Raw genomic sequence first — 19,368 nt, 5'->3', positions numbered from 1 at the left:
GCGGTCGCGCGGTTCCAGACTGTAGCGCCTAGAACCGCTCGGCCACTCCGGCCGGCAATAAGTGATTCAATTTTCTCAAATTGTAATCATTTCCCCCCCCCCCCCCCCGTCCCCCCATGAACCATGGACCTTGCCATTGCTGGGGAGTCTTGCGTGCCTCAGTGATCAGCGATACAGTTAGCCGTACCGTGGATGCAACCACAACGGAGGGGTATCTATTGAGAGGCCAGACAGACGTGTGGTTCCTGAAGAGGGGTAACGGCCTTTTCAGTAGTTGCAGGAGCAACAGTCTGGATGATTGACTGATCTGGCCTTGTAACATCAACCAAAACAACCTTGCTGTGCTGGTACTGCGAACGGCTGAAAGCAAGGGGAAACTACAGCCGTAATTTTCCCGAGGGCATGCAGCTTTACTGTATGGTTAAATGATGATGGCGTCCTCTTGGGTAAAATATTCCGGAGGTAAAATAGTCCCCCATTCGGATGTCCGGGCGGGGACTACTCAGGAGGACGTCGTTATCAGGAGAAAGGAAACTGGCGTTCTACGGATTGGAGCGTGGAATGTCAGATCCCTTAATCGGGCAGGTACGTTAGAAAATTTAAAAAGGGAAATGGATAGGTTAAAGCTATATATAGTGGGAATGAGTGAAGTCGGTGGCAGGAGAACAAGACGTCTGGTCAAGTGAATACAGTGTTATAAATACAAAATCCAATAGGGTTAATGCAGGAGTAGGTTTAATAATGAATAAAAGCTACTACGAACAGGATAGTGAACGCATTATTCTAGCCAAGATAGACACGAAGCCCACGCCTACCACAGTAGTACAAGTTTATATGCCAACTATCTCCGCAGATGACGAAGAGATTGAAGAAATGTATGATGAGATAAAAGAAATTATTCAAATCGTGAAGGGAGACGAAAATTATTAGTCATGGGGGACTGGAATTCGATAGTATGAAAAGGAAGAGAAGGAAAAGTAGTAGGTGAATATGGACCGGGGCTACGGAATGAGCCGGCCGTTGTGGCCGAGCGGTTGGGGGCGCTTCAGTCCGGAACCGCGCTGTTGCTACGATCGCAGATTCGAATCCTGCGTCGGGCATGGATGTGTGTGATGCCCTTAGGTTAGTTAGGTTTAACTAGTTCTAAGTTCTAGGGGACTGATGACCTCAGATGTTCAGTCTCATAGTGCTTAGAGCCATTTGAACCATTTTTGAAACGGAATGAAAGAGGCAGCCGCCTAGTAGAATTTTGCGCTGAGCATAACTTAATCATAGCTAAAATTTGATTTAAGAATCATGAAAGAAGGTTGTATACATGGAAGAGGCCTGGAGAGACTGGAAGATTTCAGACAGATTATATAATGGTATAACAGAGATTTAGGAGCCAGATTTTAAACTGTAAGGCATTTCCAAGGACAGATGTTGACTCTGACCACAATTTATTGGTTATGAACTGTAGATTAAAACTGAAGAAACTGCAAAAAGGTAGGAATTTAAAGAGATGGGACCTGGATAAACTGAAAGAACCAGAGGTTGTGGAGAGTTTCAGACAGCGGATTAGGAACGGTTGACACATACAGGGGAAAGAAATACAGTAGAAGAAGAATGGGTAGCTTTGAGAGACGAAATAGTGAAGGCTGCAGAGGATCAAGTAGGTAAAATGACGAGAGCTAGTAGAATTCCTTGGGTAACAGAAGAGATATTGAATTTAATAGATGAAAGGAGAAAATATAAAAATGCAGTAAATGAAGTGGGCGAAAAGGAATAGAAACGTCACGAAGTGCAAAATGCCTAAATAAGGATGGCTAGAGGACAAATGTAAGGAGGTAGAGGCACGTATCACTAGGGGTAAGGTAGATGCTGCCTACAGGAAAATTAGAGACCTTTAGAGAACAGAGAACCACCTGTATGAATATCAAGAGCTCAGATTGAAAACGAGTCCTGAGCAAAGACGGGAAAGCAGAAAGATGGAAGGAGTACATAGAGGTTCTATACAAGGGCGATTGCAGTGGTTAGCACACTGGACTCGCATTCGGGAGGAGGACGGTTCAGTCCCGCGTCCGGCCATCCTGATTTGGGTTTTCCGTGATTTCCCTAAATCGCTCCAGGCAAATGCCGGTATGGTTCCTTTGAAAGGGCACGGCCGACTTCCTTCCCCGTCCATCATTAATCCAATGAGACCGATGACCTCGCAGTTTGGTCTTTTCTCCCAAACAACCCAACAAGGGCGATGTACTTGAGGGCAATATTATGGAAATGAAAGAGAGCGTAGATGAAGATGAAATGGAAGATATGATACTGCGTGAATAATTTGACAGATCACTGAAAGACCTATGTCAATAAAAGGCCCCGGGAAAAGACAGCATTCCATTAGAGCTACTGATAGCCTTGGGAGAGCCAGCCATAACAAAACTCTACCATCTGGTGAGCAAGATGCACGAGACAGACGAAATACCCTCAGATTTCAAGAAGAATATAATAATTTCAATCCCAAAGAAAGCAGGTGTCGACAGGTGTGAAAACTGCCGAACTATCGGTTTAATAAGTCATGGCTGCAAAATACTAACACGAATTGAAACTTCCTGGCAGATTAAAACTGTGTGCCCGACCGAGACTCGAACTCGGGACCCTTGCCTTTCGCGGGCAAGTGCTCCACCAACTGAGCCACCGAAGCACGACTCACGCCCGGCACTCACAGCTTTACTTCTGCCAGTACCCCGTCTCCTACCTCGCAGGAGAGATCTGTAAAGTTTGGAAGGTAGGAGACGAGGTACTGGCAGAAGTAAAGCTGTGAGTGCCGGGCGTGAGTCGTGCTTCGGTGGCTCAGTTGGTGGAGCACTTGCCCGCGAAAGGCAAGGGTCCCGAGTTCGAGTCTAGGTCGGGCACACAGTTTTAATCTGCCAGGAAGTTTCATATCAGCGCACACTCCGCTGCAGAGTGAAAATCTCATTCCACTAACACGAATTCTTTACCGACGAATGGGAAAACTGGTAGAAGCCGAACTCGGGGAAGATCAGTTTGGATTCCGTGGAAATGCGGGAACACACGAGGCAGTACTGACCCTACGACTTATCTTAGAAGATATATTAAGGAAAGGAAAAGAAAAATTTTGAGCAGGAATTAAAATCCATGGAGAAGAAATAAAAACTTGTAAGTTTGCCAGTGACATTGTAATTCCGTCAGAGACAGCGAAGGACCTATAAGAGCAATTGAACGGAATGGACAGTGTCTTGAAAGGAGGATATAACGTGAACATCATCGAAAGCAAAACGAGGATAATGGAATGTAGTCGACTGAAGTCAGGTGATGCTGAGGGTATTAGGTTGGGAAATGAGACACTTAAAGTAGTAGATAAGTTTTGCTATTTGTGGAGCAAAGTAACTGATGATGGTCGAAGTAGGGAGGGTATAAAATGTAGACTGGCAATGGCAAAGAAAGCGTTTCTGAAGAGAAATTTGTTAACATCGAGTATAGATTTAAGTGTCAGGAAGTCTTTTCTCAAAGTATTTGTATGGAGTGTAGTCATGTATAGAAGTGAAACATTTACGGTAAATAGTTTAGACAAGAAGAGAGTAGAAGCTTTCGAAATGTGGTGCTACAGAAGAATGCTGAAGATTAGATGGGTAGATCACGTTAACTAATGAGGAGGTACTGAATAGAATTGGGAAGAAGAGGAAACTGTGGCACAACCTGACTGAAAGAAGGGACCGGTTGGTAGGACACGTTCTGAGGCATCAAAGGATCACCAATTCAGTATTGGAGGGTGTCGTGGAGGGTAAAAATAGTAGAGGTAGACGAAGAGATGAATCCACAGAGCAGATTCAGAAGGATGTACGTTGCAGTAGTTACTTGGAAATGAAGAAGCTTGCACAGGATAGAGTAGTATGGAGAGCTGCATCAAACCAATCTCTGGACTGAAGACCACAACAGCAACAACAATCATTTGTATGTCCTTACAGGTACTCACATCTAACGGTTTTCGTCTCATTCGGATAATTCCTTCGTAGTGCATTTTTCTTTTTTTGTCTTAGAGTGTATTTAGTCAGCGGATCTATGTACATTCGAGGCGTAGTTCAAATGCCTAACACGAAATTGTTGAAAGGAAATAAATGAAATATCCTAACACACTAATAGTTTATATCCGACATTTGAGATGAGACAAAGCACAAATCTGTCTGAACTTCGCCGTCTAAGATGATTTGCCTAGAGGACGTAAGGGTTTAAACCGTTTTGTAGTTGATAGAAGTAAAGTCGAATTTCATAATTCGCTCCTACAGTTAGGATGCAGAGTTATCTCCGGCCTCCTGTACATCCACACTCCGCAGACGACCTTACGGCGTGTGGCGGAAGGCACTTTTGATTCCACTTCCCCCTTTCCTGTTCCATTCGCGAATAGCACGTGGAAAGGGCGATTCTTGGTGAACCTCTGTTTTAGCCACTAAACAGAGGTTCTTTCCCTTTGGCTCCGATGTTAAGCTCTGTGCACTTTTCCTTGGAAGGAAGAATATTTGCCGGCCGCTGGGCCGAGCGGTTCTAGGCGCTTCAGTCCGGAACCGCGCTGCTGCTACGGTCGCAGGTTCGAATCCTGCCTCAGGCATGGATGTGTGTGATGTCCTTCGGTTAGTTAGGTAGTTCTAAGTCTAGGATGTGAAGTCCCATAGTGCTTAGAGCCATTTGAATCATTTTTTGAAGAATATTTGGCACACACTACGTTGTAAAGTGACAGATTTTTTTCTGAGAGAAATCGGAAAGGCTTAGTTAAAAAGTCCGCTGTCATACACCTTTTTTCATAAATGTTGCTGTTATGTATGAGAGCCACTGTCGACCTCGGAATATTGAGGGAGAATTACTGTCCTTGAGGTTTTCTCGGATGTTTCAGTCTGGTAAAGCACTGTTTGTGAAAAGCAGTTACCTAATGTTATCGAAGGCCCATCATGCGCTTTCAGTATTTCACGCAGGCTCGAGAAGATGTATTTCTACTAAAATTTGACAAGTACTGAGAGTTAAAACCTGTCGAAATAACAACAGTACTATCGCCTTCACATAGTAATAATTTTATTTAGTTGTTAAATATTTCGCTTGATCAAGTTAGTACTCCGAAAGCTATTCTTAATTCTTGCTATTCGTTCTTTGTTACATTCTTCTTGCACAAAATCATACAGTGTAAAGCTAGCACAAATACAGTAGCAATAGCTCAGTACTAGGTGTACATACATTTAGAATGTAGCTTAAGCGCTTTATTTAGCAGCGGGTAATGACGAAATTTTATCTTTAAAGCAGGAGTTAAGTGATGATACAACCCGAGCCGAGTGGCCTCGCGGTTTGAGGCGCCATGTCACGGATTGTACGGCCCCTCCCGCTTGAGGTTCGAGTCCTCCCTCGGGCATGGGTGTGCGTCTTGTTCTTAGTAGAAGTTAAAGTAGTGTGTAAGTCAAGGGACCGGTGACCTCAGCCGTTTGGTGCTTTAGGAATTCACACACATTTGAACATTTGATGATACAATCAAGATCCGACAAAACAAAACTTTGAAAGAGAAGAGTAATGAAAGTAGACAGACAGAATTACAGGGTCGGCAAAATAGATCAGGCTTGCAAAATACAGGGCTATTCAAAAAGAAGAAACAAATTTCAAACGTATATTTCCTTCCAAACTACAAAAGATAAAAAACACAATTGCAATATTTCTGGGGAAAAAATTCAAATTTTTATGCATTCAGTGTGAGCACAATGTGTTACTCAACAAATATCAAAACGGTGGCTCATTTCCTAACAAACACACGAAGCAGCTGGCCTCTCGCTATCGAATCGACAGCTTCCTCAACGTGATGTCGCAGACTTTCAAGAGTGTTAGGTATAGGGGGATCAAAACGCAATCTTTTACTTTGCCCTACAGATAAAAGTCACAAGGTGTGAGGCCTTGGAGGGCGCCGGCGATGAAGTTCATCTTCTGCCTCTCCTCTTCCAATTTAACGTCCCAGACCTCACACCTTGTGACTTATCTGTGAGGTTACGTAAAAGACCGGGTTTTCACCCTCCCTATGCCTGACACTCTTGAAAGTCTGCGACACCACACTGCTGAAGCTATGAATTCGATACCGAGATATCAGCTGCTCCGTGTGTGGCAGGAAATGAGCCACCGTTTTGATATTTGTCGTGTAACACATGATGTTCACATTGACTGTATAAATATTTGAACTTTTCTCTTTCCAGGAACGTTGGAATTGCGTGTCTATCTTTTTCACTTTGGAAGCAATAAATATTTGAAATCTGTTCCTTCGTTTCGAGTAGCCCTGTATCTCATGCACATTATATAGGCAACGCAACTTACATCGCCTGTCCCAGGTGCGGATGAGCTACGTTGGGTTGTCTGTCTTAATGTGGATGAAATATTTTCAGCGTCAGTTTCATTTTGACTACTTTATATAATAATTAAGAGATCAGATATAGAAAGAGAGTAGTAGAGAGGAGTAAATAGACAGCGAAGAGAGTTTTTATTCCGGAGGTTCCAGGCTAAAGTCTGTGAATAAGTAACAACGAGAGAAATTAATGTGATGAAATCAAGATTACATATTCACACACTTCACAGTTTTTGCATTGTTTAGAATCTCATACATTACACATCTTGCTTTAGACGCAGGTGGCTAGAACGGATGACACTGAGAAGGGTTTGGAGCTACGCATGACTTTATGCAGTATTTACTTGGCAAGAGGAAGATTCGTAGCGACGTACAGTTCCTGAACATCAGCCTGCATGGCTTATTCAGGGATAACTCCCCAACTTGGTGCAACATCTCACGTAACACTGTGATCCGCTCATCGAATGGAGACATTAAGCTCGGTAGCGCCTTTGATGCTATTTCAGTGAAGTAGTAGCAGCGGTCAACAGTTTTCACTACTATCGTTTCCATTATCATACTACAATAGTAGAAACCCGACTACCCTGCACAAGCGTTCCTCAGTCATTCGCACGTCTCAGATACATACTGCATACAGTACCCTCAGAAGAGAAGGGGCGTTACATCACTACTTCCCACGAAAACACATGGAAATAAATCACAATGCTATGATTCGAATATTGACTATACACTATGGAACAATGTGTGGATGTCTGTGAAAAGATCTTCACGGAAACCAGGAATTAATTGAACTGGGTATTAATATTCCGTGAAAATCCTTTGGATACTGTTTCGTGCCGAAACTCTACAACTTTATTACAGAATGCCAGTCACTGCACGAGTGTGAGATGACTTCGGACAGAAGCACAAAACTGATTATCAGTTTATTTAAAGATTATGCTTAAGATTAGATGTGGCATGTATAGAGAACACGAGTTCCATATAGGAGACACTTTTGCATGAGTGCAAAATCGTTGGAAATACTCATCGTTTACCTTACATCACCGTAGACAGTAAAGGACCTGGAAACAGAAACGTGAAGCTTACCCGGAAGGGCGCGGTGTAAGAGATAGACCAGGTATGTGACTGTGAACATGGACAGCAGACTTCACACAGTCCGCGGAGGTATACGCATTGGCAGAGCGCGACAGTCTCACACACCGAATCCCAGATGTTAAAACCGTCCCACGACCCAAGTGAACTGTTCCAGAGATCGCGAAGTTTTAAAGTATCATCTCATGTGCCCCATGGTTGTAATAATTTCCGTCAATACGTGGAGTTATCCGAATACCAGCGTCCAATGCTCCACGTGTTCTCAACGTTAGTAGTGGTAGTATTTCAATCAACTGAAATTGAGGCCACATGTGTTCTGTTGTAGTGGAGACTAACTACCCGACAAATATCGCTCATTGTCTACTGTTATATTTACTATGCCGTTTAGACTATATCTCAAATCCACAACTATTACTCATTCATCCGAAGTTTGAAAAAATAAATAAGCGTTTGTAAGGTAGCTGTAGCCCGCTCGGTTGGCCGTGCGGTCTAACGCACGACTTTCCGGGCGCGAAGGAGCGCCTGCTCGCCGGCACGAACCCGCGGCGGATTTTTGCCGAGGTCCAGTGAACCGGCCTGTCTGTGGACGGTTTTTAGGCGGTTTTCCGTCTCCCTCGGAGAATGCGGGCTGGTTCCCCTTATTCCGACTCAGTTACACTATGTCGGCGATTGCTGCGCAAACAAGTTCTCCACGTACGCGTACACCAACATTACTCTACCACGCAAACATAGGAGTCACTCTCGTCTGGTGTGAGACGTTCCGTGGGGGGGTCCACCGGGGGCCGAACCGCACAATAACCCTGGGTTCGGTGTGGGGTGGCGGAGGGGTGAAGTAGACTGCAGTAGTCGTCGTGGCGTTGTGGACCACTGCGGCTGCGACGGGGACGGAGCCTCTCCGTCGTTTCTAGGTCCTCGCTTAACATACAATACAATACAATACAAGGCAGCTGTTCTCACAGCTCGTCCGAATATGAAAAGTGCATGCGAAACTAGAGAGAGGAAACGTCGACGAGTTGTTAGAATAAATAAAATTGCATTCCCGGCCACGACAGCACGCGTGTTTTGCCCTGTTTTTAGCGCCGTGGGCACGAGTCGGTAGGCACAGTCGTTGGTGGGCGGACATAGTGAATGATTGTACAGGTCGGTGGCGGCAATTTGACTTTGATATAATTCGTCTGCGGGTGATAAGAAACTTGGTCGCGCGTGGTGGTTCAAGGTTTAATTTAACTGGTGATCAGGCAGATCAATTAAAAGCAATGACATGCAAGTTTGATTGCAGTGGATAAAGCTAACATTAATAAATGGTTATTGTCCATCGGAAACACAGTGTGTGACGATTAAATTCAATTTCTCGATTCATACCGCATCCTGCTTTAGGACAAGAAAGAATGAACAGATCTACAAGACGGCAAGCAACGAGCCTGTAAAGAAAGGGACGTTATACGTTTCAGGTATTTAATCCATTTTAAATTATTTTCTTACAATGTCTCGAAAATTATTTTCTCATAAAAGAGGCTGCCTGGACCAAACGTTAAGGCTCAAAATCAGGCTCACACAGTGGATTTCATTGCGCTAAGTCTGTAAATAACATCTATCCATCCCCGTGTTTTATCTAAGGTGTATACAAAATATTCAAAAATTTTCCGCTCCGTTTCTGAACGGATAAGACACTCCATTGTTAGTGATCTCCATCATAACAACCACGGAAAAAAGTTTCTGCTTCCGGCGGAAAAATCGGTACATTTGTGTTAACCATTAAACAACAAATTAAAGAAAATCTACATACAGATAATGAGGGTTAAGTTGGTGAATGTTCGAAGACAGGAAGTGAACAGTTTAACATAGACTGACGACGAAGTTACTTCACAGGGAGCATAAGCTGTAAATGGACAAGGCTAACGGAGGAAATCCGCATACACTCCGGCATCTGCCAAACGGCATCGCAGTAAACCAAAATCTAAATGGGTCGATTGGAATAAACCACACTCCTCCCGAATATCAGAATATGAGTCCAGTGTGCTAAGGACTGCACAATCTTTTTGAGTGGCGAGATGATTAAACGAAGTTCTGAAATCATCTTTTGGATAAAATATGTGTCGGAAATCTCTGCTCCTTGTTGGTAGTTGGTGTAGTCACAAGAGTGAATCTACTCGGAATAAAATGAGACCGATAATGTCCTAAGGATCAAGACAATACATTCTAAAACGACAAATTACTCTAATAATAGGACGGCAATTTCTTTCATCGCCTGTTGTCGATACAACATAGAGCACAACCTAGAACTTACATCCGGATAACCTCTATGTGACATACTGCAGTACGTGTAGCACGCAAATCAAGCAAATCAATTCAGCAGCTCACATATAGATATTAACGTGATCTGTATCAAATTGTGACAGAACTTTTACAATTTAATGTAACTACGCACTAAACAAACAATCACTGAGAATCCACATATCATCCACGTCAAATTCATGTTCGTGATATGTCCACATGCAGACTCAAGTACAAAAAAGCTGTCCCAACATATTGCAAAGAGGTTATCAAAGACTTTACTACTTTAGTGGTTTTTATCGATAATGTATATCTCACAGATGCCATGCATTTAATACAGCTCTCTGTTCGTAGGGTAAGGAACGGCGATGATCATACGCTTCATTCCCGAAATACAGTACACATACCGTTTGCTACAGGTTCTTAGCTAAATAAACTTCAGTGCAGGAGTGTCCGCAACCACGTAAAATGGTTCAAATGGCTCTGAGCACTATAACATCTGAGGTCATCAGTCCCCTAGAACTTAGAACTACTTAAACCTAACTAACCTACGGACATCACACACATCCATGCCCGAGGCAGGATTCGAACCTGCGACCGTAGCGGTCGCGTGGTTCCAGACTGAAGCGCCTAGAACCGCTCGGCCACATCGGCCGGCGCAACTACGTATCACGTACAGTAATGAATATAATATACGTAAATAAAACCCCATTTATTTCGTCATTGTTGTACAGTTTACACGATTTACACTTAACTGCATGTACCTAAATGTTTATTTTATATTCCTTACTGTATGTAATACATAGGTGTTAACATTGTTGTGAATAGGTTACAAGTTAGTACACCGTCAGAAAAAAAAATCGCCACAACGAAACTAGTTAATGTGGAGTAATGTAATTTCGGGAATAAGTTTGCCTAGGTAACATATTTAGGTTATTGACGTAGCAACATCACAGGTTAATGTAAGCGCGACATAAGCCATTGCAAATGTGAAATGCTGATACATTAATAGCTAGTGCAACCGCCAGAATGTTGAATGCAAGCTTATAAACGTGCATGCATTGTTTTTTACAAGTGCCGGATGTCAATTTGTGGGATGGGTTTCTAGAGTTCCATGCCTGTTGCATTTCGTCGACAAATACAGGAACAGTTAATGCTGTTTGTGAATGACACCGGAGTAGTCGTCCTATGATGTCCCATATGCGCTCGATTAGAGACAGATCTGGCCATCGATCTGGCCAACGCTACACGTCGACACTCTGTAGAGCATGTTCGATTACAACAGCGGTATGTGGGCGAGCGTTATCCAGTTGAAAAACACCCCGTGGAATGCTGTTCGTGAATGGAAGCATAACATGTCGAAAGACCAGACTGACGTACAAATTTTCAATCAGGGTGCGTAAGATAATCACAAGAGTGCCCCTGCTGTAATACGAAATCGCACACCAGACCGCAAATCTAGGTGTAGGTCCAGCGTGTCTAGCACGCAGACCGATTGGTTACAATTCCTCCTTCTAACCAACACACGGCCACCAATGGCATGAGACAAAACCAGCTTTCATCGTAAAACACGACAGACCTCCACCCTGTCCTCCAATGAGCTTTCGCGAGACACCAGTGAAGTAGCAAATGGTGGTTGTTTGGGGTCAGTGGAATGCATGCTACAAGGAGTCTGGCTCGGCGCTGTCCTTCAAGTAAGCGATTTGTAACAGTTCGTTGTGCCAACTGCTTCTCAGGCTGCTGCTGCAGATGCAGTACGATGCGCCAGAGCTACAAGCCGATCACGATGGTCTTCCTTCTCAATAGTGCCACGTGGCAGTCCGGAGGACGGTCTTGCGATCGTACGTTCTCGTGAACATCGCTGCCAGCAGTCATGTACAGTGGAAATATCGCAGAAGGAACGAACCAAATCAATATCCGAACACTTGTGGTAGAGGAATACATTGTTTCGTCAGACTTCAGTTTGAAGCACTTCAAACTAATCTTCATTACAAACTGCTGTCAAGAAGATTACTTTCTGCAGCTTACAATCAACACGGTGAAAATTTATGCAAAAAATGTTTCTCTGCCTTTGGAAAAAATCATGTTCGTGTTTTCGGATGAAAAAAAACGCGATAGTTTTCTTGAAAACGAATTTGGTGCTATATTACAGTGTTGTATTGATGATGAACATTAAAACTTAGTTTGAGAACAACGAAGCCACTGTTTAGTCTTTATTTGTTTTCACTATCGTTTTCATAACTTTTGGTGAAAAATTGTTACTATGGATCATTTCTGACTTTTTGTTGATGAACTTCTTTCCATATGTCTTGCAATACGGAAAATCTTATAAGTTTCAACATTAAACACTTGCCAAACGCAGTTCCATATTCAATAATGAAAAATTATTTCTATTATAATTATCGCGTATCAGCAACATGATTTCATTTTAGAGATAAACAAATTTTTTTCTGGACTTCGGACACTGAAATTTATGTGATGATCATATCGAGTATAAATATTTTGGCCAGCAAAACCGATTAAGAAATAAGTATCAACTTTACAATGTATTTTATCCTGAAATATTGATGATGTTTTTCTGGTGCATTGCGTTACAGAGACAGAATTTTTACTTATCTGAGGTGGTTAAACTGAAATCTCTCAAAATAATTGTTTATTTGGTTAGAAAAAACAATCTGCACAATCTTTATTCATTTTGTCTCATCATCGCGAGCAGTGAGAACCTTCTTCCAGGTGTACAAGTCTCGAGAGAATATATTGCTTGAATCATTTGTTTCTTAGATTGAATTTCATTTATATTCAATCTCTTCTCTCTCTTTCTCCACGAACAGTTTGCACGAAACCTACTATATCAAATAAACACATAATTTCACATATATTTCAGAAGAAAAAATTTCACGCATTATTCGATTAGACCTTCTAAAGTGGAAGCTTATCTGGTGAATGTAGAGTCAGTTCGTTCTTTATCGCACATGGTTTGAATATTTAATGTCCGACATGAGATCTGTAATTCTTTGGAAAATAAATTATGAATACGCGCTACAAATCCATCTACTAACTAGTGTCAAACCTCAAGAGTTTGGTGGAATTGTAAGAGAGAGTTGTATGATCAGATCGACAAAGGGATACAAATAATTAACAGAAAGCGGTTAACATCACTCTATAAACTATTTGTCCACTTTTGCAGAATGATATCACATTGTTTTGGATTGCCAACAAAGGAAATGTTTAGTGCTTGTTTTAATTTAGAGTGAATAACACCGCTGTTATCCTGTTCAGATTTGAATATCTTTCCAGCAGTTGAGGCATTCTTTAACTGTAGCTGTAGGGTTCTTTCTACAAGCTACTTTCAGACGATTAACTGCTACCCGATGATTTAGTTTCCAAAATCCCTCTGAAAGCTAAAGCAACATAGATATTGGCACCATATGTCGTTTAGCCATTTTCCGTTTATCGTATGTATGAATCCAACTTCATAAAGTCTAACTCGAATCATGTCTAATACAAACGACACAATTTTTCTGATATACAGTAAGAGGTTTCATTATCCTCCTCATTTTATGATTATTAAGATCTAGAAATTTTAATTACTATATGCGGTTCATAAATTCTGTGTCATATAACTTTCTCGAAAATTCCATCTGTAGGGACTATTCCCGCTTAGAGACCGGGTGAACACAGTGGATTAGTATTCGAGACCAGAGGTGTTCCAGCCCTCGTCTGGTCATGTACATTAACGTTTTCATCATTCTCTGTATGGTTCCTTCAATATCAGAGTTTACTTCCTCTCTTTGATGTGCAATTCAGCTAGGAGCTCGTCTTTACTCAACCCAGTATCGACGAGACGTTAAACCCTCTCAGACCATTCTGCTTCATAGCGCAAGTTCCGACATCAGTAGAACTTACAAAGTCGGCAACGGAAGAAAGTGTTCAGATCATCCATCCAGCGCTTCTCCTACAATTATATAAGCAAATTACGATTATGTTCAACTGCCGGACCGGAATTCGAACATCAGTCATGCTGACAAAGGGTGCAGTGTTTTGCTAGTGAACCATGTTTCTCCATGTAGCCTCTGATGCAATTCCAATATTACGCTCGGAATTTTTTAACGAAAATGGACCCCATTTTGAAGGACGGTGGAACACTAGACTTATTTTATGATTATGATCCGGAAAAGAGTGGTGACCTTCTTTTGTCAAGTCCAGTCGTTTATGCGGGACCCTGCAGCTTACGTTAGTATAGAAGCCGCGGTGTGACATGCCAAGGTTGACATATTGGCACTGGGAATTCCATCTGCGTCTGACTCACTTCCCGATCGTTTAAGCAAGTGTTCTGCGCTTTGCGTCATGCGGAGCGGACGGAGCTGTCACACTACTCGTTACGCGCAATTCCTTTCAGTACATGAACTGCAGTATTATAAGGAAAAAATAATGGTTTTCATAACATTCTAAAACAACCTTTATTTAATAAGAAATCGGATTTCGGATTATCAGTCTATCATCAATTGACAGTTGAATGTCAGACCTGCAGATAACATTAGAGTATTACAGAAAGAACTTTGGTTTTAAAAATGTGATAAACCAGAAATCTAAGTAAAAGGTTTCCTTTTCGCACACACCTTCTATTCTATACAGTAATCCCTCACAGTAGTTGAGAAATTCCCACTGTTACATTTTATTTATTAGTATACTGTCTCACAATATTTTTTTGGTGTTTTCCGAAGGCATTTAATATTCTCCCACGCTGCCGCTTACTGAAAAAAAAGTACGAGCTTACCGAGTATCAGACCATATCTGCGAATGCATTCAATACTTCCTTGCAGGCAGAACTGAACACGTCACTCTTAACGGAACAACATCGACAAATTTACAGTCGATGAGTAAGTCGGGTTAGGAAGAAGCATGGGTGAATATGCAACAGAATGGTAATTTCTGGAGTACCCCAAGGAAGTGTGATAGGAGCGTTACTGTTTACAAAGTATATCAACCAGAACATTATGACCACCAACCTAATAACTCTTTGGTACGGATAACAGCGGTGACTCGTCGTGGCAACGAATCAGGGATGCCTTAGTAGATCATTAGAGGGCGTTGGCACCACATCAGCACACTAAAGTCACCTAATTCTCGTAAATTCCGGAGAGGGGGCGATGAGCTCTGACGCTATGTTCAATCACATCTCAGATGTGTTCGATCGGGTTTAGATCTGGCGAGTTAAGCGGCCAGCACATCAACTGGAACTCGCCTGTGTTCCTCGAACTACTCTGTCACATTCTTGGCCTTGAGTCAAGGCGAATTATCTTGTTGAAAAATGCTACTGCCGTCGGGAAACATGATCGTCATGAAGGGGTGAACGTGGTCTGCAACCAGTGTATGATAATCCTTGGCCGTCATGGCGCCTTCCACGAGCTCCACGGGACCCATGGATGCCCACATGAACGCCCAGAGCATAATGGAGCCACCGCCTGCTCGTCTCCGTCCCACAACATACGTGTCTAGGAGCTGTTCCCCTGGAAGACGACGGATTCGCGCCCTCCCATCGGCATGATGAAGAAGGTATCGGAACTCATCAGAACACGCAACACTGTGCCACTACACCAACGTCCAGTGCCCATTTCAGTTGTAGCTGTTGATATCGGATGCGGAGGTCCATCTTACGAGTGTTCGGGCACTGTGTCTGCAGACACGCTTGTACTGTGCCCAGCGTTAAAGTCTGGTGTTAGTACCGCCACAGTTCGCCGCCTGTCCTGTTTTACCAGTATGCCCAGCTTACAACGTCCGATATCTGTAACGACGGGTGGCTGCCCAAACCCACGAAGTCTGGACGTGGTTTGACGTCGGTTTCGCCACGTGTTTATGACACCACAGCACTCGTCGAACACCCGACAAGTCGTGCAGTTACCGAAATGCATGTGCCGAGCCTCTGGGCCATCACAATCTGACCTCGGTCAAACTCAGACAGATCAAGCGCGCCTTTCCCCATTCTACACACGGACAGCACGCTCACTGGTAATACATGCACCGTGCGTGTGTCTGGCTGGCTGTAATCTCTAGTCAGGTGACGCTGCTATCGCCTGAGCCGGTTTATACAAATAGTAGATCGGTGGTCATAATGCTCTGGCTGATCAGTGTAGATGATCTAGCATAATGCATCGGAGTTTTTTAAAGCTGTCCACAGGTGATGGAGTTGTCTATAAGAAGATATCAATGTCAGAAGACAGTAACGATTTGCACCAGGACCCAGAGAAAGTTTATGAATGGTGCAGGGACCCAGTTGACCCTGGATGTAAATAAATGTAACATATTGCACATACATAACAAAAGAAATCCACTACTGTGTACCTACATTACTGATGACAAATTGCAGGAAACAGCAACTGCCATAAAGTATATAAGAGTATCTATCCAGAATTACCTTCATTGTAACGACCACATAAAACAAATAGTAGGAAAAGCACATGCCAGGGTACGATTCCTAGGAAGAATCTTAATGAAACATAATTCATCCACTAAAGAAGCGTCTTAAAAGGCGCTTGTTCGACTGGTCCTTGAGTAGTGTTCATCAGTCTGGAACCCTTGTCAGGTAGGACTGATAGAAGAGATAGATAAAATCCAACGCAGAGCGGAGCGTTTCGTCTTGGGAGACGTTACAGGAGCGTTACAGGAGTGCTCAACATCCTTCAGTGGCAGACACTACGAGGGAGATGTTGTGAGTCACGGAGAGCTTTGCTATTAAATTTCACCAGAGTACATTCCGGGAAGAGTCGGACAACATATTACTTCATCCCATTTACGTTTCGCGAAATGATCACAACCAGGAAATTTGAGAAATGCGAGCTAATACAGACCGACAATCGCTCTTCCCACTCGTCATTCGGGAATGGAAGAAGGAAGGATGATGATTTGGTGGTAGCAGAAGCAGCCTTCGTCCACGGGAGTCAACAGCGCTAAATTATTGGGTGGGAGGGGGGGGGGGGGGGGAGAGGGGCACGACGATAGCGTATACATCACAAGGCATTCTAAACGGCAAATCCACTTAAAAACTTTTGAAAAAATTAAGGCCTAAAACCACTTTTTGGAGCATTCTGGATGCCACAGACCATATAATTCCATGGCACTTCAAACTCCTAAGGCTGCCACTTTAACCCTGGATTAAAACGCATCTTGCGATTACCGAGTATAAAAAGTTGTATAACACACACGTCAAAAAACGTTTCGCATCAACTCAGTACCATCATACAGTGAGACCTTCAGAGATGCTGGTTCAGATTGCTGTACACACCGGTACCTCTAATACCCAGTAGCACGTCCTCTTGCACTGATGCATGCCTGTATTCGTCATGACATACTGTCCACAAGTTCATCAAGGCACTGGTGGTCCAGATTGTCCCACTCCTCAACGGCTATTCGGTGTGTATGCCTCAGGGTAGTTGATGGGTCACGTCTTCCATAAACAGCCCTTTTCAATCTATCCCAGGCATTCCGATAGGGTTTGTGTCTGGAAAACGTGCTACCACTCTAGACGAGCGATGTCGTTATCCTGAAGGAAGACATCCACAAGATCTGCGCGATGGGGGCGCGAATTGTCGTCCATCAAGACGAATGCCTCGCCAATATGCTGCTGATATCGTTGAACTATCGGTCGGAGGATGGCATTCACGTATCGTACAGCCGTTACAGCGCCTTCCATGACCACCAGCGGCATGCGTCGGCCCCACATAATGCCATCCCAAAACAGCAGGGAACCTCCACCTTGCTGCACTCGCTGGACAGTGTGTCTAAGGCGTTCAGCCCGATTGGGTTGCCTCCAAACACGTCTCCGACGATTGTCTAGCTGGAGGCATATGCGACACTCATGGGTGAAGAGAAAGTGATGCCAATCCTGAGTGGTCCATTCGGCATGTTGTTGGGCCCATCTGTACCACGCTGCATGGTGTCGTGGTTACAGAGATGGACCTCGCCATGGACGTTGGGAGTGCAGTTTGAGTCGTAACACGACGTCCTATGGCTGTACGAAAAGCACTGGTCAACACTGTGGCGTTGCAGTCAGGGTTCCTCCGAGCGATAATCCGTAGGTAGCGGTCATCCACTGCAGTAGTAGCCCTTGGGCGGCCTGAGCGAGGCATATCATCGACAGTTCCTGTGTCTCTGTATCGCCTACATGTCCGAACAACATCGCTTTGGTTCACTCCGGGACGCCTGGACACTGCCCTTGTTGAGAGCCCTTCCTGGCACAAAGTAACAATGCGGACGCGATCGAACCGCGGTAGTGACCGTCTAAGCATGGCTGAAGTGCAGACAATACGAACCGTGTACCTCCTTCCTGGGGGATTGACTGGAACTCATCGGCTGTCGGACCCCCTCCGTCTAATAGGCGCTGCTCTTGCATGGTTGTTTACATCTTTGAGCGGGTTTAGTGAGATCTCTGAACAGTCAAAGGGACTGTGTCTGTGACACAATACTGATACAATATGCACAGTCAACGTCTGTCTTGAGGAGTTCTGGGAATTGGGATGACGCAAAACTTTTTTTGATGTGTGTACTAACATTTAAATATCTCGACAGTGTGTGTATGATTATTATGTATTATGTCCTAAATCTTTAATTATTTGTGTAGAACATAACAGGCTACATGCTATATTTAAATCAGTTTAAAAACAGATGATAAATTGCTACAACCTCGGTGTTCTACAACATTGTACTGGTGAGATTAAGTAAACTGGAATACATTCTGTAATAAACCTTTCATTACCATCACTCTTTTCCTTTTAAAGAAAGACAGTATTGAAGAATTGCCTTGAACTCTCTTCATAGTAATTCCTCTTGGCTCATACACTGACTGTACAGTAACTGTACTACCATACCGTCATCGGACTGTAAGTGAATATCACGTGGCGTTCGATTGTTAACCGTCTGCCTCCTGGCCACCCTTCCTACAAACTTACAGACTCGTAGTCGTACCGAGAGAATCGTTAAAACTTGGAATAGTGTCTTTTTAGCGAAAACGCAAGTGGATTTGGTTTACTTGGACGTTAATAAATCCAGCAAACTGTTAATTTCTACTGGTTTTCAAAAACTATTCGAGAGGAACGCCCCCCTCTCCGGCGGTGACGCCCATGCCTCCGCCACACACCGTTATTTGGCTTGCAGAGTATTGATGTAGATGTAAAATGTTAAAAAGCTTGACGATTTGTGATGGTTAAGGCAAATGGAAACTCATTTTCAGAATACGTGTCATAAATCTGTCTGCATCAGTAGTCAGAAAGGGAGCTCTGGAAAAATCCTCCTACTACGAAAGAGCAAACCGCTTGACACTGTAACCGACAGAGTGACAGGAAATTTAGCGGCGCGCCATGATATAAGACAATCGATGTGGCGCCACCCCACGGCGGTTTCAATTGGCGGGCGGCGCGCGCGCGGTGCGGTAGCCAGCTGACGCCCTGTTGGGCAACGGTGACATTGGGTGGCGGGCTGTGATTGGCTGTTTCCTGCCTTGCCATAGGAGACGAAGCCTGGTCTAAGCAGTCGTGTGCGCGCTCCCGCCACAGAATGACGCCCGGCCCGCCCGCTCAGGTGCAGTACTCAACCCTCACCGTACTTTACTTTCACTTTTTCCTTATCACCACCATATTTTGTGTCCACTTTTC

The 19,368-nt window shown here is 43.7% G+C and overlaps 1 protein-coding gene across 2 annotated transcripts in view; it reads left to right on the top strand.

The window, feature by feature from the left end:
- Positions 1–19,368, top strand: part of LOC124721554 (glycine betaine reductase ATRR-like) — a 314,803-nt gene that overhangs the window by 41,290 nt on the left and 254,145 nt on the right. Inside the window, exon 1 of one of the 2 annotated variants that reach the window (XM_047246588.1) lies at positions 19,256–19,294. The exons of the other annotated variant lie outside the window; for it this stretch is intronic. Within the exon in view, the coding sequence (XP_047102544.1) occupies positions 19,271–19,294 (24 nt within the window). The 5' untranslated portion in view covers positions 19,256–19,270. Of the gene's footprint in view, positions 1–19,255; positions 19,295–19,368 lie in introns of those variants that run through there. 2 annotated transcript variants of the gene reach the window in all.

Source organism: Schistocerca piceifrons, chromosome X (assembly GCF_021461385.2).
Source record: "Schistocerca piceifrons isolate TAMUIC-IGC-003096 chromosome X, iqSchPice1.1, whole genome shotgun sequence".
NCBI classification, from domain to species: domain Eukaryota; kingdom Metazoa; phylum Arthropoda; class Insecta; order Orthoptera; family Acrididae; genus Schistocerca; species Schistocerca piceifrons.
This window is presented reverse-complemented; position numbering and strand designations above follow the sequence as displayed.